This window comes from Hydra vulgaris, chromosome 10, assembly GCF_038396675.1.
Source record: "Hydra vulgaris chromosome 10, alternate assembly HydraT2T_AEP".
Taxonomy (NCBI): domain Eukaryota; kingdom Metazoa; phylum Cnidaria; class Hydrozoa; order Anthoathecata; family Hydridae; genus Hydra; species Hydra vulgaris.
This window is the reverse complement of record NC_088929.1, coordinates 31,749,929-31,771,213: the sequence shown is the minus strand read 5'-3', so window position 1 is coordinate 31,771,213 and position 21,285 is coordinate 31,749,929. Positions and strand designations below refer to the sequence as shown.

Here is a 21,285-nt window from a genome sequence, read left to right as displayed (position 1 = left end):
TATAACTCTTAGTTCACTTACTAAAAATACAACTTCCTTATTAATAAAAATACAAATTTTTTACAGTAATATGAATATTTATTTCAATGGATTAAAACAAAATATTCAAGGCAACTTTAAAATCTAGTTTGGAGTTGTCCATTAGTTACGTCAACAAAATTGGGGGAAGGGGGTCTAATGTTTTATACTCCTACTTTTTAAAACTCGAGTTGTGCATTAAAAAGACCCGACACATACAGAGCTAAATAACCACACACGAGATCTTTACGAAATGTTTAATAGATAAATAAGTGAAAATTTCAAAAAGCTAACAAGAAACGTGGAAAGCATAAATATCGTTAAAATATATATAACTTTAAAAAGTACTTTGATATTGCGTACTGTTTTATTTATTTCAATATTTTTTCTACCAATTATTAATAGATTACATACTGACAGAACCTTTCAACAATATTTAAATTTTAAAATACTTACAGTAATCAGAACAATCAAAGAAAAACAAGCACCACTAACAAGTAAAATACTAACTTAAAGAGTTTTGATAACTTATTTGTTGTTGTTGATATTTTTGTTTGTTGTTTCATTTGGTTTGTTGTTTAATTTTTTATTATTGATGTTTTTTTTGTTTTTTTTGATACTTATGTTAGTTTAAGATTGTTAAATAACAATCTCAAATTAAAATAATTTAACAACGAAAACAAATTTTATGTCAACATCTTTGTTTTTGTAATTTTGACTTGTATATTACTTTATATATATTATAAACCGTAGTAAATTTTTACATTATAAATTTGTAAACAGATCATATGCATAATTTTCTGGTAATAATATTCAGGTCATTCAGTTAGTCAGTCAATTGACTAATATTAAGTTATTAATAGTTTAAAAATTAAAAATAGGTTATAAGTTGCCACAAAAAAGGATTGAAAAGGAAAAAAGAGAATTAAAAAAAGATGATTTAAGTTCATTAGATTTGAACTAAATTAATAATGAATAAAAAAAAAAACTAATGTTACTGTACATTAATAAAAGTTAATGGTTAATAATTAATGAAAAAAAGTAATTTTTTATTTTAGCTTAGGCTTTTTTTTTAAGCTTTTTATTTTAAGCTTAATGAAAGATTTTCTTTAGTTTGCATATCTAATTCCAGCAAATCAATTATGTAGATTACATTGCAAAACACAAAATATAAAAATAGCATCGTTTTAAATAATTGATTATTTAACAATTATTTGAAAAAAATTAATTTAAGAAAACGGAAAATATATAAAGGAAAAAAAAAAATAAAATAAAAATAAATCTTACAAAGATTCGATTTTTAAGGGCGAGGGTGTGATGAGATTATCAAATGTTGACGTAATTTTATAGGAAGGGTGTCTGGAAGTTGGACAAGTTGTTATCAATGGGAGAGGGAGTTAATAATTGCCAAAAAATTGTTGAGGTAATTAATGAACAGCCCCTTTGCTAATTTGATAATAGTGAACAAAAGTTATTGATTTAATGAAATAAAAAAAAACTAGACATAAAAACATCTTTAAAAAACCATAATATTAGACACAGGCTTTTGAGTTTAATACTCTAGCATAGATTAAAGTATTACAATAACACATTTACATAAATTAATTTACCATAACATTTATTATTTCCAGAAAATAGTGCTGTTGTTAATAACGCTAATCCATATATATTGAAGTGAGAAGAAAACCTAAACAAGAAGCTATATAATAAAAATTCTGAATTTTTTCAAAACCCTGAATTTTAAAAAGGTATCAAATTGTCATGTGTTCTTTACAATTAATCATCAAACCCCATTGTATAATGGTTTTTTCGTACTTATTTTTATAACGCAGACTCACAGACACAGGTATTGTGTATCACAAATAACACAGAGTCTGCGTTATTTGTGATAGACAAAAGCTATGCTTTTACATTCTGATCAAAAATATAGTCTGCCACTGGGTTAATTAAGAGACAAAAGTATAATACTATAAAATAAATAGTTAACTATGCATTACCAAATAATCCAAAGCAAAATAGTCAACTTCCAGTAACCTTTTCTAAACATGGCTAAAATGCTTCCATGCCGGCAACTCTAAAGATATGCAAAATTTATTACAAAACACCATTTTTACAACCTTTTTTTTTTTTTTTTGCAGAATCGAAATCTCCTCTTTTTCTCTAAACAAGAAAAAAAATTGAAAAAAACGTTACGGTTACTTTAATTTGCTCGGGCTCTTTTAACGTTCCTTCTGGCAATTTTTTTTTATTGTTAGCAGCAGCTTTGCTAAGTATCTTTAATGCTTCGTCCGGTCGTCCTTTCGCCATAAGAAACCGTGCACTTTCAGGAGGATACTAAACAAAAAAGTCAATTTTTTATTATAAATATGAGAATACAAAGTTCATAAAACACAAGTAAATAATTACCTTTACTATTAATGTCAGAAGAACAAATATTAAACATGGCCATGCAGAAATGAATAAAAGAACTCTCCATCCGTATCTTGGCATAATAAACATTGCTAATAAAATTTCGACAGAAGTTCCAAAAGACCAAAACATCTATTCAGAATAAATAACCAAAAATTATTAGGCTAAACTATAACTTATACATAAATACATTGTATGTATAAAATATTATATTGATGCTAAAATAAGATACTTGGAATATTTTTCATAGTAGTGTATACATATATGTATATACATTATATATATATATATATATATATATATATATATATATATATATATATATATATATATATATATATATATATATATATATATATATATATATATATATATATATATATATATATATGTATATATATATATATATACATATATATATAAATGGAATGTGTTACGTCAAAATGACTGGAAACTATCTACAGGACTACACAATTTTTTCCCTCAGCCTTAAGTTTCCTAACTTTAAAGTCCTGCATCCGCCGCTGCAATAAACATTCTACAACATTAAGATTGTTTGACAGCCCGGCATTGATAACCAACTTAGGGTAACTATAACATAGACGGGATATCGATGTGCCACTTTTGTTGGCTTTCTAACCGAAAAATTTTGATCAGAACATTTTATCCAAAGTTTTCTTTGGTTTACCGTTTTTATTTATTTGAAAAACAAGGGGTTAAACACTGTTGACTGCAACCAACCCCAACCTTGTTTTAAAAATCGCAACTGCATACTTATATTTGAAATATTAAAAATTGCAACCAAAAATATATCTCACCGAACTTAAGTTGACAGTAAGACCTCTTGTTTTTCGAGGTAGAAATTCGACCAGTAATGTTGTTCTAAATTTAAAATATAAAACTTTTTCAAAAACTAATGTGGTTTGGTAGATTTCTTGTTTTTAAAATTTAGATAGAAGGGTGTGGGGTGGTTAACCAGCCTAAAAACAAAATTTTTATTAATCATAATAATAAAAAGATTCTTAATAACTGTTATTAGCTAAAATTATTATTTTTTTAATATTTTAAAATATTTTTTATTGTAATTCAAAAAAAAAATTTTTTATATATAAATATACTATGACTGCTAAAGTAAAAGATATAAATAAATTTGTTTAGGTTGAAATAATAACAACAATGGTCAACTAAATTAAACTTTTTGTTTTCATTTTTCGTTCTAAAAACTTAGATTAAAAAAAGTCAATAAAACATTATGGGTGGGGAGGGGTGTTTAGTAAGCATCAGTATTTTATATTCACACAAGCGAAAAACAAAAATTCTTATTTATTGAACATTTCGAAAAGTTCATTTCTTAAAACTTTTCAAGTTTAACAAAAAAATGATTTTTATTAAAAAAATCTCTACGGTGCAAAATAAACTAAACATTGGAGTTGATAAATAAAGAACACATAAACTTATGCAAGTTTTATTTATTTAAAAAAAAAAGATAAATCATACAAAAAATTTTAATGTAAATTTATAAACTGTCAAAAGTCTATGACTTGTGTCCATTTTCGAAATGACAGGTTCAATTATAATAATAACAAAATTCTTATTATTATTAATTAAAATTATTATTTTTTTATTTCTTAAAAACTATTTAAAAAAATTCTTTTTATAGTAGTTAAAAAAAACTTTTTTCGTAAATATATAACTGTATATAAATATTATAACTGCTAAAGTAAAAAATATAAATAAACCTGCTTAAGTTAAAAAGTTATAATAACTAGACGTCAACCGAGAACTAGGAGGCCGTATGTCCATTTTTTGTGTTACAGAAAAAATTGAGTTTTAGATTTTAGAATAACATTCTGCCACATAGTCCTTATTTAAATATTTTCTAAAATTTTATTATTTTTGAGACCAAATTTAGAGGACACAAACTCCATTAGTTGACGAATATTTATTGCTAATAGAAAGAAAAAAAAGTTCAGCTTACAAACGGTCAACAAAGTTTAACAACAGTCAACAAAATAAAACAACAATGGTCGACAAAACTAAACTTATTGCTTTCATTTTTTGAAATTCTTTGCAAATTCTTTGAAATTGATTGCTTAAATTAAAAAAGAATTTTTAAGTCTTACTTTTTAATACATTTTTTATAATAATTTCTTTATTTTTCTTTTTCAAGTACATGTTTTGAGATTAAAAAAAAATCTTTTTTTAAATTTTAGAAGAATATAAGCTATTTGCTTAAAATTGTGTCTTTTAAATGTATTCCATCGTATAAATTATTACTTTACTTTCTTAGTAATTTATTACTAAGAAGAAAAGAGTAATATTATTTATATTTATTAAACTTTTTGTAATGATCTAATGAAAAATGAGGCAATAAGGTCTTTGCTAACAAAACCTTTCCTTTTTAAACTTTGTACGAGCTACAGTGCTAAGCATCGGCGTTACCGCACCGGCAGTAAAAAAATTTCGGTAAAATGCGGTAAAACGCGTAATACGCATTTTTACGCTTTCTTATTACAGAAGACGGTAAAACTGCGTAAAAATACGTAAAATCGATAAAAATGCGTAAAAACGGTAAAGTTGCGTAAAAATGGTAAAACTATGTAAAAGCGGTAAAAATCGGTAATTCCGGTAATATGTGATAAAAGTTAGTAAAATCGGTAATTATTTGGTAAAATGGTGTAAAAAATTACTTTGTTTTTATTAAGTCAGATAGTTGTTAAATAATTAATAACCTCCTAAAATTAAACTAGCCTCTATATAAGCTTGATTAAAGTCAAGAAAGACTAACAGTCTCAATGTTCTTACTTCAGTGATCTGATTAGTGTACCAAAACCACTACCAAATCAAACCATCTTGAAAAAACGATGTCTCTTTGGAATTATTTTACCAAACTTGACAGAGAAGAAGATAACATCTCTGGCTCTGGCAAAATATCAGGATTTGCACCAGTGGAGTTAAAGCTCACTTAAAGTAAGTGTTTTACTCTTACTATAATTTAATATATTTTAAACCACTGATCTCAAAATATAAGCGTATTCTATTGTTTTTTTGGAAAAATTGAAACCAAAATTGGCCTTCCAAGATGGCGGCGATCAAAGCTTTTAGCGGTGAACGATGTACATCTTGTAAGACTTTACAGTAATATGAAAGAAAATAAGTAAACAGAGTTTTGAAAGAAAAACAAGACAATGAAATAAATTTTTAAAAAGTTTGAAGAAATGATATGATTTAAAAAAATCAGACAATTAAAGAAATTATTAATTTAAGTATTAAAGTTCAAAATATTCGATATACTTTTTAAGTGCAATTTACGATTAAATTAATATTTATGTATAATTATGTACCTTTTAGTTCTTAGTTACCCAATGCAGTGTGCTAGAAGATTAATAACATAACTGCATGGTTAGTGGCAGTGGTTTCTACTACAGTTTTGACAAATTTTATATTTTCAATAACACAACATACAGTTGTGTTGCTAACTTTCTAGCACAAGCATCGGGTAGTTTAGAACTAAAAGGTACATAAATTATATAGCAATTGCTAATTATTTTATATTTTAGATTTCTGCACAAGCAAACAAATACTTTTTCTTTACTACTGTTAAACAAACTAAAACTAAAACTCGTACTTAGTTTTACTGAGAATTTGTTTTTTGTTTTATTATATTTGTTCTAAAAAACAAAAAACAGAAAGTCATTATACAACAAGCTATTGTAAGAGTATCTTTGAACTACTCAAAAGACACTGTGTCTTGTGGTTTATGTATTTACTTTTTATGAACTATCTACTACTGAAACATTGTAGTTTGCATCCTTTAAAACATATATAATTCCACTATTTTCTTTCAGATCCTGCAACCCGCTATCTTTTTACCAGATGCAAAAAGTCGATAACGAAAATAAAGAGAAGAAACTTCAAGAAAAGAGAAAGGCTCAAGCAGAGGCTGATAAGTCCAGTACCATAAGAGGATATTTTGGTCCTATTAATAAAAATAAAAGGCTTGATAGCCTCCCACATGGTACATCATCAAGTCACCAAACAAAAATGGGCGACTTTACTGAACCCATAAAGTGGCTTTCACAAACTGCACAACAATTGGAATTTGATACCATCCTAACCCTTGCACTGTTAAGTTTATTGACACCATTTTTGTTTACACGTTTTATCGGCACCGTATTTATGTGCCGATATTCTTAATGCTTTATGTTAGCCACAAGGCATGTAGTTTTTATATAATAAAGTATATAATACAAGTGATATTGAATCATTAATTATTTCCTCCATCATGGACAATACGAAGATATCAACAGGTTATGGGCCCAGCAACCAATGGCAAAACCTCATTTTCGATGGAGATGCAAGACATTTTGAAATTTGGGAAACAAAATTCTTAGGATATATGAAGCTAAAAAACTTGAAAGATATTTTAATTGGAAGTAACGAAATTGACGAGGACGAAAATGAAGTGGCGTTTGCTGAACTTATTCAATTTTTGGATGAAAGATCCATAGCTTTAGTAATAAGAGACGCCCGCGATAAAGGTAGAGAAGCTTTTAAAATTCTAAAAGATCACTACGCTGGTACAAGTAAACCTCGAATTATAACTTTATATAATCAATTAACAAGTTTGAAGAAACTTATCAACGAGTCTATAACAGATTACATTATTAGAGCAGAAAAATCAGCTACGACGTTAAATACCGCTGGTGAAAATGTATGTGATGCTTTACTTATTGCTATGGTACTAAAAGGATTACCTGATGAATATAGGGCTTTTGTCGCTATCGTAACTCAATCAGAAACTAGTGATAACTTTCAAAAATTTAAACAAGCTCTACGAAATTTTGAAGAGACAGAAAGCACACGTACAAATCAAAATGAACATTCAGACAACAAGATAATGAAATTCAAAACTAGTGGGGGTAATATAAAGAAAGTTTTGACTTGCTATACTTGTGGAATGTTAGGTCACAAATCAACTGAATGTCAAACAAAAACTAAAACCAAGATGTGGTGTAATTATTGCAAATCAAATACTCACAATGATAAATCCTGCAGAAAACAAAGCAAAGACAAAGCTAAAACTGTTAAAAATGAGCAAAAGCGTACCTATGCATTTAAAATAAATGAAGAACAATTTAAGGATACTAAAACAAAACATTTCTTGTAGACTGTGGTGCAACAACCCACATAGTAAATAATGACGATCATTTTACATATATTGATGAGTCTTTTAACCCTGAGGAACACTATATAGAACTAGCTGATGGTACAAAATCAAATAACACAGCTGAAAAGAGAGCTACAGTTGAAACACTTTTGCGTACAAACAATAATGAACTTGTAACTGTAACTCTAGAAAACACTTTATATATTCCAACTTATCCACAATGCATTTTTTCTGTACAAGCAGCTGCTGCTAAAGGTGCCAGAGTTAATTTTAATAAATATAGTGCAGAACTAATTTCTAAAGAAGGAACAGTGTTTCCTATCCATCAATATGGTCGACTATACTATCTCTACAAAAGCTCATTAAATGAAACACGTGCTGAAAGTTTGGAAATGTGGCACAAAATATTGGGTCACTGTAACAGCAATGACATTAGGAAATTAGAATGTGTAGCACAAGGAATGAAAATTAACAATACTACTAAATTCAATCGTGAAACATGTATCTTGTCTAAAAATATAAACACTTACAACAGACAACCTGACTCTAGGGCAACTTACCCATTCCAACTAGTACACACCGACTTAGCAGGACCTTTAGAACCGGTAGCTTTAGACGGATTTAAATACGTTATAAATTTTGTTGATGATTACTCGAGTTGTTTGTTTACATATTTTCTTCAACAAAAGAGTGATGCTGTAAAAGCTGCTGAGAAGTTTCTAGCAGATATTGCTCCATATGGAAAGGTTAAAACTTTTAGGTTTTACAATGACATTTCTCCATCTGGAAGTGTAAAATGTATTCGAAGTGATAATGGTGGTGAATATTTATCAAAAGAATTCAAAGAACTACTTTTAAAGCATACCATTAAGCATGAATTTACATCACCTTATTCTCCACACCAAAATGGAACCGCTGAAAGAAATTGGCGTTCACTATTTGACATGGCAAGAGCCATGATTATTGAATCGAAACTTCCCAAACATTTATGGACATATGCTGTTAGCTCTGCAACATATATAAGGAATCGATGTTATGTACAACGAATTAAATGTACACCATATGGACTAGTAACTGGTTTAAAACCAAACATTGCAAGGTTACATTTATTTGGATCAGTGTGTTATCCTTATGTGCATAATACCAAGAAGTTACAACCTCGAAGCAATAAAGGTTATTTTGTTGGTTATGATAAAGACAGTCCATCATATTTAGTTTACTATCCAGAGTCGAATTCAGTACAAAGACTTGTAAAATTTACAGAAAAATACGAATTTATTAGTCAAATTGACACTAAAAATACAGATGGTTTTATAATCGAGGAGCCAATCAATACAGAGCCTACACTTAAACCATCCACTCCTAATAATGAAGAGAATAAGTCACAAGAAATTAATCTTTCGCGTTATCCTTCAACACAAAGACAGTCCCCAAAATATTTGGAAGATTACATAGTTGATAACGGTAATGAAGATGAAATTAACTATATAGATTATTGCTATTTAATGAATATACCTACATCATACAATAATGCTATCAATACTGATGATTCTGAAAAATGGAAAAGCGCCATGGAAGAAGAGATGCAATCACTAATAACTAATGACACTTTTGTTTTGACAGAGTTCCCTACTAATAAAAAATTAGTTGGGGGGAGATGGGTTTACATGATTAAAAGTAACAGTAATGGAGTAATGTACAAAGCAAGATACGTTGCAAAAGGCTATAAACAAATCCAAGGAATTGACTATTTGGAAACTTTTTCACCGACAGCAAGAATGGAATCAGTGAGAATTTTAATGCAAATCTCTATCCAATATGACCTTATTTTACATCAAATGGACGTTAAAAGTGCTTATCTCCATGCACCTATTGAAAATGAAATTTATGTCAGCCAGCCTCCTGGTTACGAACAAACAGAGAACAACAAGCAATTAGTATGGAAATTAAATAAATCACTTTATGGCTTGAAACAAAGTGGTAGAAATTGGCAAAATGTTTTAAGTGACTTTCTTAAAGAAATTCGATTTTTCCAATCAAATGCTGATGCTTGTGTTTTTATCAAAAGAGACAATAATGATATAGCAATGATTCTAGTATGGGTTGATGATATAATTATTGCTGCCAACTCAAACCAATTATTATTCGAAGTGAAGAAGAAATTAAGTAGGCGATTTAAAATGAAAGATTTAGGACCATTGACATAATTTCTTGGTATCCAATTCAACTCGACTAACAATTGTGTAACTATGAACCAATCAGGTTACTTGCAAAATGTTTTACATAAATTTGGTTTCTTCGATTGCAAACCAAGGTCAACCCCATGCGAGCAAGTTCCTAATCATATCAAGATCAAGAATCAACTGAATCTAGTGACTCAGATATAAAACTCTATCGACAAATGGTTGGAAGTCTTCTTTATGCAATGACATGTACTAGACCAGATTTAAGCTATGTTGTTACCATTTTATCCCAGCACTTATCAAAACCAAATAGTGCTGATTGGACTATGATAAATCATGTTTTTCGATATATTAAATATACTTTAGACTATTGCTTAACCTTCCGGAAAGATGATGAATTGAAGCTTTATGCATACTGTGATGCTGACTGGGCGTCATCCTTTGAAGATAGACATAGTATATCAGGTTATTGTTTTTCTTTGAGTAAAAATGGACCTGTTATTAGTTGGAAATCAAGGAAACAAGCTAGTATTGCACTGTCTACATGTGAAGCTGAATACATGGCAATATCTGCAGCTTGCCAGGAAATGAGTTATCTATCTAAATTGCTAAAAGAACTATTACAAATAAATTTCGAACCAGTGAATCTTAGAAATGATAACCAAGGAGCCATCGCTTTGGTTAAAAACCCTATAAAGCACATGAAATCGAAACACAAAAATTCGTTACCATTTCGTACGAGAATTTTATCAGCAAGACCGAATACTATTAGAATATATACCATCAAACAATAACTATGCTGATATTTTTACTAAACCAGCGAAGAAGAACTTAATACAAAAATTTAAGGAATTTTTATTCGGAACTTAGAGTGATATGTTGTCAAGTTGGTGTGTTAAGTTTATTGACACCATTTTTGTTTACACGTTTTATCGGCACCGTATTTATGTGCCGATATTCTTAATGTTTTATGTTAGCCACAAGGCATGTAGTTTTTATATAATAAAGTATGTAATACAAGTGATATTGAATCATTAATTATTTCTTCCATCATGGACAATACGAAGATATCAACATGCACCAGTTCTCTCTAACCTCCCGTTTCACGTTATTAAAACTGCTGGCTTCAAAATGCTGCTGAATTATCTTTGTCTGTCTGAATTATCCAAATACAAGCAGCCAATGATTTATCGTAATCTAAGACGTGATGTAAAAATGCAAATTGAGAGAGACATCCCACATTGCGAAATGGCAGCTTTCATTACAGATAAATGAATAGCAAGAAATGTTGATTTCTTCGTTTTCCTTACATTGGATTATGTTACCAAAGGCTTTGAATTCAAAAACTTATCTTTGGATTGCAAAAACTTTATTGGGGGACACACAGGGGTTTTGCTTGCACAAGGAATAGACCACATCATTTTTCAATTTCCTGGTCTTCAGAGTAAAGTCCTTTACAAAGTGAATGTTACTGATGCTGCAGCCAACATGAAAAAAGCAATCACGGAAAGCAAAGAGATAAGTGATCATCCAACCTGTGCCGATCATCTGCTCAACACTTGCTTAAAAAAAGCAGTAGAAAAATCAGAAGGAATTAATGCTATAATTAAGAAATGTAAAGGACTTGCTCAAAGGATCCGCCAAAGTTCATTGGACTGGCAGGACGATAAAGAAAACGTGCGTGGAAGCAAATATAGAACCAGTCAAGATCATTCAACCAATAGTAAAAAGCTGGAATTCTAACTTTATGATGCTCAAGTCAATCCTCAGATTGAAGACTGGTTTACTGGTTGCTCTCGAAACTCTAAACAAAGCAGATCTTCAAAGTTTGATTCCGGATGAGTTAGAGTTTAATAGTATTTACCGTTTCTGGCAGAATGCTCGATAAACGATGCTCTGATTCCTGGTCTTCTAAAAAACAGGTGACTATGCATAAAGTTCAAAAAAACATATTAAATCTCTACTTGCTTAGCAAAAGAACCGTAAATGACGTTAAAGAGCGTGACCATCAAGTTGCAGAATGCCAACACAACTTTATGGAAGAATTTGAGCAAGGTTTATCTAATAAAGGCAAGGTTTATCTAATAATTTGAGTCAAATACTATAATGTAGGTTCACTTCTGCACCCATATTATAGAGGATATACACTTGAAATTATTGCAAACAGCGAGGAAGGGAGGGAAACCGCCATCAAGGAATTGGGTGAAAATCACCCAACCACATTCCAGTTTTACGAGTCATTGGTTGATGATCATACTTTGCTAGAAACATCAGATCTTGACGAAACTATGGATCCAGTAAACCTTGAGTTTTTGAAAGACAGGAGGCCTTACCTGAACGGGATGTGAATTCTTTGGAATGGTCAAAGCAAAACAAAAGTGAGTTACCTTTGCTAGCTGATCTGGCTAGAAGTTACTTGGTTATACCTGTGACTTCTGCTTTATCAGAAAGAAAGTTTTCAGTAGGAGGTAGGACAGTTACTGATTTTAGGCATAATGTAAAACCAGAAAACACTAGCATGTGAGTTTTTGTGAGTCAAAATTATGCAAGGGTTCCTTCTAACCTCAGCGATTGGGAAAAAACTTGCGAAGAAGAGCCATATGAATTACCACATGTCACACCACCAACTAAGAAGACTCACCAACAGGGAAAATCACGAAGTCAAACTGAAACTATAAAAAAAGGTGCACCTGAAAAGGCTTCTCCAACTCTATCAGATACTCAAACTGGTCCTGAACCTAAAGAGCAACAACAACTACAGTTAGATACTCAAGAGTAGGGCTTCCAATACCGGACCAAAAATTAAATACCGGTATTAGATTTAGTGAAAACTGGTATACCGTTATTAATACCAGTATTTACAAATACTCAAAAAAATATTAATTGAAACTCAAAAGCAACAAACAAACGGTTGCAAAACTTTATTATTTAAGTTAAAATAGTATATAAAATTATTTCCTTTGAAAACAAAAAAAAAACAAAAAAATAAAAAAAATAATTTATTATCAAAACAAGCCCGCAAAAAACCTAACTTTTTTAAAGTTTCGTCCTTTAAAGGTGATTGAATTTTAGTACATAACATTCTCGATGAAAAGAAAGCCCGTTCAGCTTCTACGCTCGTTGGGGGAATAGTTAAAATATAATCGCATACCAACTTCAAGTTGGTACCACGTGTACCGCCTTCCTTAAATATAGAAATTTCTTTTCGTATCATTTTAGTAAATTTGGTAATATTTTGATTTGTTTTTGGTTCTGTTTTCATTTTCATCTCATTATTTATGACCATGTCCAGCTGCTCCTGTAATGTCAATTTCAAAGATTTGTCTTCGCACATATTGTATCTTCGTCATCACCTGTTTCGGATGGCAATGCTATAGTTTCAGCTTGGACGGATGAGAGCCGCTGGCTAAAATGCACAATTAAATTTACCAAAGCAATTTTAGTTAACCGATCAAATATGATATTTAAACCAAAATTATTTTGGATTTGATCTCCTTTATGAAGATATAGTATGAGATTAGATAAATTTGTGCGTCTTTCTTTTATTCTTTTAATTAAGGAGGCCTTCATATTGTAAATTAATGGTCCTTCGCCCAAGTTTTGCAGCATAAATGCCAAGGCAGTATCAGATGATAGAAGATTAGCATCTCAACGACATAAAGCCTCTACAGCCAATTTCACTTCTAGCAACATAGAAGCTGTTGATAATATCAATTCTAATTCAAATTTCGTAAAGTTAATAGCTGAATTTAAGTCAATCAGGGCTTTTTGAATGGAATTTATTTATAAAAACGCTCTAGTATAAAAAGTAAGTTGTTCCATCTGGTCTTATTGTCTAATATTATTGACAGTTCTTTACCATGTTCAGTTTTTACATAAACTTGAAGGATTTCATTTTTTGTCGGTGATTGTCTAAACAGCATTACAACTTTTCTAGCTTTGCTTAGCAATGGGGCCAAATTATTTGCAAGTTCATTTGAATTTGGTGAGCTTTTAAAAATCCTTAATGCATTTAAGTGGTCTTCATTATATTCATCTTAAATCTCACCAGTGCTATCTTCATCAGATTCAAAATAATTATCTGTTGAGTCCACGACTGTTGTTTTATACAAGAGTCAACCACAGTCAATTGGATTCCATGGGTTTGACAAAGTTTTTGGTCAATGGACATTATTTGTTCCACTTTCTTCATAACCGAAGCACCTTCAGTGATAATGCATACGATATCGCGATCAATTTTTAATTTGTTTTCTTTCAGTAGGTTGTCAATTAACTTAAAACACATTTCTGCTGGGAAATTAATTCGTGCTAAACCCAAGTTCTATAATCTGTTTTAAAAATGAACATTATTGTTCAAATAACGTCTATTTTTTACAGAAGTCCACTCGACAAATGTAAGACTTTATCGGTTTCCTTGTTGTTGAAGTTCAGATAATTCTTTTATTATTGAGTTTGAATTTTAGTAGCATATTTCATAACTATTCGGCAAATGGATTCGGAATATTTTGGCACGTCGAAACCTAGAGCTATCTGTGATTTTTTTTATCTCATTAGATGTTATAAAAACTCTGAAAGGCAAGCAATCGGTGGCCGTCATTTTAGCTAAAACATTTGGCAGTGTATTTTCGTCTTCGCTTTTCGTAAAATAAGTCGAAATTTTATTTCTGGGTCTAGCGAATTGCAAATCAGGTGTAGTGGAAACACCAGCAGTTGATGGTAAAATTGAAACTTCAACTGGATAACGTTTCAATAAATTTATTTGGTAAGATGTCCTTATATGTGTATGGATTCCACTCAGAGTCTTAATATAATTATGTTATATGAAAAAAGCATAACATCTCTATATTATATGAATACGAAAACATAACTACATCTCTATTATATAGAGATGTTGCTATCAGTATCATGTAGGAAATCAAATTGCCGTTCCAGTACTTTTATTTTCTACATGACACTGATAACAACAAAAAACAAATTTAAAAAATAATTTTCACTCCAAAAATATTTAATAATATAATTAAAAAGAAATTAATACAAACAGGTAACTAAATATTAAAAAAAACTTTTTATCTAAGAAAGGCTTTTTTTTATTTCGATGATCTAAGTTCTCTTCAGTGATATTTTCTCGCTTAGATAATTTAACTTATTATTAAAAGAGTTTAATACTTCAAAATATAAATGTAATTATCAAATACTTTCGTAACTGAATATTAAAAAAGGCTTTCTACATCTAAGAAAGTCTTTTTTTTAAATCCATATTTATAATCAAAGTTTTGTTAAGTGATGTTTTCGCGTTTATAATTCTCTAAAAATCTCCGTGTCACGAAGTCGCACCGAAGTCTCATCGAACAAATTCTGTCCGATACGAAGAATAACAATACCGGTTTTCGGTATACCGGTATTGGATGCCCAACTCAAGAGAGTCAAAGGACTCTTGCTCAACAAGAAGGGTATGAAGGAACTCAAGGTGAAGACTAAACTCAAAGTGTCTCTTTGTTTATTCCAATTACACTCCAGCAAAAACAAAGTAGAAGCAAAAAAGCTAAATTAAGTAATATGATGAAGTCGAATTGGAAGGGGAATGAGAAAAAAAAGTACAGAGCATCTGATCTTGCAAATATTTTCTTATAGACAGATGATGAAACATCTGATGATTAATTTTTTATTAATAACTTGTTTGTTTAAACTGTAAATGTAAAATTTACTAAAAGAAATACAAAAAGCAATTTAAAAAAACGTTGTTTAGTTTTTCGGTAACCAACAAAAAAATCGGTAAATTGTGATAAAAAGCGGTAAAAAGCGATAAAAACGGTAAAAAGCGATAAAAACGGTAAAAAGTGATAAATGCAGTAAAAAATGATAAATGCGGTAAATTTGTGTATTATGTACTTTTACGCAAAATTACCGCGGTATTGACGCATTTTACTCAAGTTTACGCATTTTACACAAATTTGCGCAAATTTACGCATTTTACGTAAATTTACGCATTTTTACGCATTTTTACCGACGGTGCGCTAACGCCGATGCTTACGCAGTGCTTTACTTTCATTGATACTCAATCGCATAACACGTGTTAGCTTTTGAAAATAACGCTAGTCATATTTTTAGAAATTATATTTATCCTAAATATGACATTAATTATATTGATCTTAAAACATAATGCACTTTTTTTTCGCGTTTGATAAAATTTTTTGTTGAGTAAAGTAATTATATAACAGAAAAAAAAATCATACCCCTGCACGACGCCTCCCATTGAAGTACCAACCAGTCCTCTAAATGTAATCATCATGACGTAGCTAACAGAAAACGAACTGGACATTCCAAATGAAAAGATTCCTAAACTAGCGAGTATAATTGCCTAAGATATAAAACCAGGACTTATTCATTAGATATTAATAATATGCTAAAAATAGCGGACTATGTCTTTAACCCCGCTACTCTTTCACATCCTGTTTGTTCTATTGAAATACATACGTGCTCACAAACAAGTGAGCACGTATGTATTTAAATAATGTTTAACCCACTAAATAGAGTTATGTGCGGATTTCAGTGTTCTTTTCTGTAAATTAAAAAAAACAAAAAAACTTTCACAACATTTCTGTGGTAAAACAAAAAAGTTTTCAAAAATGTGAACGAGGAAAAGAAAGCTTAATAGACAGCTTCCTCTCAAATTTGATTTTTAGAAAAATTCTGAAAAGGTTTAATAAGAAAAAGTTCAAGAAAATAAGGTTAAGAATAAACAAAAACATTTATATTATGCTTACCTTCCTTCTCCCAAAATTGTCACTTACAAAACCCCAAAAATAAGTGGCTACAAACATCCCAACAAACACTATCTAAATTACGATACAATGTATACAAGTAACTGGTGTGCCGCTTTTTATTAAAAGCATAACTTAAGTCTAAAAAAACGATTACTTACAGTAGTAAGAAACGCCTCATGCCAGTGAGTTAAATTCCATTCACACCTAATAGCAGGAGCAAGAATAGCTAATAACGCCATTTCTAACGAATCTGCACTCTGTTTATAGAATATAATAATGCAAAAAATAAATACAAATATATAGTGACGTTTGCATGTCGAAATATATAGTGGTGTATTTATTTCGAAATTAGAAAAACTTTTTACCTAATAATATGTTTATTTGTATTTTTAATTAAGTAGCTTTAGTTTTAATTAATATATTATAGCTTAAAGCAGCTCAGCAGTGATTAAAGATTCAATTAAACAATTTGTTTTTAAAACTTCATTGGCGAGAAAGGAAACGGAAAAATATGTGGTGCGCTGTTGGGTTATGATTTTTTTTATTAGTGCCAATGTCAGACTTTTTTTTACATTTTACTAATTCATAGTTATTAAAACTTTTTTACCTTCACTTTTAACAGAATCCCCATTTTTTTGTTGCTTATTTTTTCCTAACCCCTTTCCCTCGAGTTTGCTGTTAATCTAACCCATTTAGAATGTTTATGAATGTTTTTTTCAAAATACTATCTCTGTTTTATACAACTTTGATCAATTTTGAATAAACAGTATTCGACGAATAGCCAAAAATGATGTGCGTTTGTTTAAAGTTTTTATGCACAAGTAGTGCCTTTTGATTATTATTGTAGAAGTTGCATAAAATGAAACTTAGTTATTGAGTTATTACTTAAGTATTAATTGTTTTCCTTTTTGATAAATTTTTGTTTTGTTTTAGTACATTATTAAAACTAATAAGTAATTGAGACTTTAAATATAGGTCAAATAAAAAACTATAGATGGTTAAAACTAATAAGTGTTTATTTCGTTGCATCATAGACAAATAAAAAATGGCGGGAGAGAAAATTTTTCAAAAAACCATTTTAAAGGATTTTCGCACAGCTAGCTAAAATACAGGCCTTTTATTCGTGCGGCAGTTTAAGGACTAAATAACGATTGAGTTTTTGAATTTAATTTATTTTTAAGTAATTACATCAGTAGAATGAATTAATTTGCATTCAATTAAAAACTGATTTTTTTCATATTATACTAATATTGCTTAATAGAATATAATTGAGAAGCCCATCTGTAAAAAGTTGCAAAAATATAAATTTTGAGTTAATTTTATTTCCACATTCTATATACAGAAATCTATCATCTATTTAAATATTAGACCAAACAAAAAGTTTTTGATCTTAAAAATGGACAAAGAATATATCAATTTCTGTTAATGCGCAACTAAGAGTAAATTAGTTTTTAGTTGTTTTTTCAAAATGAGTTTACTAGGATTTAATGCGTTTTGCAAATGGGCCCCTCAATTACAAGAAACTTGATTGTAAAAAATTGCAAAAAATTAAAACAAAATTAAAACAAAATTGCTTCAATTCAATCTCTCGATTGTAAAATATTTTTAGCATTTTTACAAAAGCATAGAGTTTAGCTTTAAAGAACTAATTTTTTAAAAAATTTTGCAATAAATTTTTTATGATTTTTCTTACTAGAAATTCGCCCTAAAAATAATCAATTTATTGACAATAAAAAATAAAAGAAACATACTTAACAAAGTAAAAGAAGAACAATGAACACATTGGTAAATAAGAGCAACAAATATATTGATAAAGACAAATCTAGTGTAAATTGATATAGTGTTATTAAAGAACAAACCGGTCCTACCCGAAAAGATTTTAAAGGGACGGCACTGATTTAAGAACAAATCATCTCAATTCGTCAACGTTCATATCAGTTATGCATAAAAAAATAACACTATATTCAATATTTTGCATGAGAATCTTGACTTAAAGATTTATAAAATATAGTTGACAACAATTATTGCAAACTATGGATTTCGTCATGCATTTGTTAATTGGGTTCTTGCAGCAAAAGAAAAAAAATTATGACTTTTTCAACAAAATAATCTTTAGTGATTAAGCAAATTTTGAAATTTGTGGATTCAGAACAGAAACAGCCAATCTTTTGATTGGTTGTTTCTGTTAGTGAATAAGAAATTAGGTGATCAAATAATTTCTCGTAGAGCAACTGTTAATTGACAATCAAAATCATATAATCTAACTCCATTCAATTTTGTTCTATGGAATTTTCTTACATTTACGCAATTAACCCTCAAACCATTCAACATTTGAAAGAAAAGATAATCAATCAAATTACTTGAATTGAACCACAATTATGCTAACATGTGTTAGAAAATTTTACTGAAAGATTCGAGGCCTGTAGAGTTGTAAGAGGAAGTCACTTATATTTTTATCATTCTTTACCATTATTAACTGCCATGTGTATACTTTAACATTCAATTGAAATATCTGCTTGTTTCGAAAAAACTATGTGGTTTATTTAAAAAATAAAAAGTCAAATTTGAACATCCTCTATATAGTGTACACAGTGTATTCACTAAAGTCTTTTTAATAGCGTCTAATAAACTGAATTCTAAGATTTTTAATGATTCAAAGATTTCTTTTTTTTAAAGACATAAAAATTTATTACGATAATTTCTCAGCCAAGTAGATCAAGAAGATACAGAAGTAGCAGCCATGTTGCTATTGTCATATCATAGGTATTGCGAAAGGAATTCCACGTCCACTTTTAAACCAAGTGTACAACAGTCTTGGTAAATATCATACCGTTGTAAATGAATTTATAGTAAATATATTTACTAAAAATGTATCAACGAAATTTCTACATGTAAAGACTCAAATTAGTCTTAAGAGTCTTTCAAATTACACTTAACTCAGGAAAACAACATGTAATCATTAAATGAGAATTCGTAATATATAAATAAAAAATGAAGCTTATCAAATGTAAGCTTGTAGGTTATAATAAAAGATCTTTTTGGACAATGAAATTTAATAAGGTACTATTTATATTTGTTGTTCAACAACAGATGCAAATTTGGAAAATATTATTATGGCGGCAAAGATGTACAATAATGGAAGGTAAATCGCGTTTCCCCTCATTATTATTTTACGCAACGCATTATTTTTTTTTGTATGTACAGAAAAATTTAAAATTAGTAGATCAGAGATTTTTTAAGTTTCTCATTTAATTCGTGGCTTGCTCACATATAGGTAAAAGTTTTCTCTCTTATAGAGAGAAAACTATTACCTATATATAAAAGACTTTAAAAGACTTTGTAGTGAATATAATAATATTAGATATTATTATATTGTTGTGAATATAATAATATCTAATATTATTATATTCACAACAAAATCTTTAACAAGTCTTTTATTAGAATGACTACATAGTACTATATACAAATTTTTTTACGTAGTTTTAGTTGAAATTCGTTAGAGAAACTAAAAAAAATAGTACAAAAATAAAAGAATATATAATGAAATCCTTAAGCTTTCTTTTTAGTTCTAGCTTTTTTTTAAGCTTTAACAAGGTTCCACTACATGCAACATTTTGTCTAATTACAAACGAAGAATTTAATAGTGATGAAAACGAAATAAATATACTTATATATTCCATTACAAAAATATGTGACTTGAAATATTTTATTCTATATAACCCAATATTGTATATTGGGTTATCAGTGAACCTCTATTTGTAAACTTTAATTATAAGTGATGTCAAGTAAAAATGAATCAAAGTTTATTATTTGTTTTGCAAACTCATGGACAGTCCCATCATTATAGTGTGAACAAAGTTTATTTATTATTTTTCATCATTTAATTATATTATAGCTTTAGTTGGCGACTTTATTTTATAAATTTTAAAATTAAAGAATAACAAAGACTCTTTTAAAATTATAGTACAAATTATATACAATTATAGCTTTGTCATAAATCTTCGGTTCATTTTAAGCAAACTCAGTTTCACTTGGTTTTAGTCATATCAACTGTTAACACTTTGGGTAGTCGGTTGGTGACGTAAGGTGACGTCGGGGCGTAGTGATAAGGCAAACTTTGTCTTCTTTAAGCCCCGGTCATGTAGATTTAACTTATAAAACACGGCATTGTATTCTTTTTTTTTAATGACGAAATAAATAAAATAAAATATAAAAACAAATAAAGATTTTAAAATACTATCGCATAAGTATGATACTTTGCTGACCGAGAAATAAATCCAATCAATGATCTGGACCCTGTATAACTACAGAAATTAAACTATTAAAAATACAAATTTCTGAAGAAGTTATTTATGAATGAGAAATAGTTATATATATATATATATATATATATATATATATATATATATATATATATATATATATATATATATATATATATATATATATATATATATATATTACGATTTTGTTTAACGCAATACAATTTTGGGTAAATTTCGTGTTTGCGCAAAATTTTATGATGTAAAAAAAAAAACGCTTCGGGCTAAAAAATCTAGACCCGAGATTCATTTGCTCTTTTAAAAAATCTTAAAAATCCTTTTTTACGATTGCTAATCCAGATTAGAATAAGATTTAAAGCAAATCCGTTTTTTTAGGTGAAATAAAAATCGTAGTTTCATATTGTAATATGCTCTGATTGGTCTATTGGTAATTTTTTTATTTATAAGATCTTTCTTTA

At 29.0% G+C, this 21,285-nt stretch overlaps 1 protein-coding gene across 1 annotated transcript in view; it reads right to left on the bottom strand.

The window, feature by feature from the left end:
• The window catches only part of LOC100210739 (synaptic vesicle 2-related protein), a 39,317-nt gene that overhangs the window by 12,512 nt on the left and 5,520 nt on the right, over positions 1 to 21,285 (bottom strand). Inside the window, exons 3-10 of the mRNA XM_065807793.1 lie at positions 16,703 to 16,801; positions 16,545 to 16,616; positions 16,014 to 16,138; positions 3,246 to 3,309; positions 2,425 to 2,559; positions 2,218 to 2,352; positions 2,016 to 2,092; positions 1,629 to 1,705 (exon numbers count right to left, since the gene is read on the bottom strand). Coding sequence (XP_065663865.1) covers positions 1,629 to 1,705; positions 2,016 to 2,092; positions 2,218 to 2,352; positions 2,425 to 2,559; positions 3,246 to 3,309; positions 16,014 to 16,138; positions 16,545 to 16,616; positions 16,703 to 16,801 — 784 coding nt within the window. The remainder of the gene's footprint in view (positions 1 to 1,628; positions 1,706 to 2,015; positions 2,093 to 2,217; positions 2,353 to 2,424; positions 2,560 to 3,245; positions 3,310 to 16,013; positions 16,139 to 16,544; positions 16,617 to 16,702; positions 16,802 to 21,285) is intronic.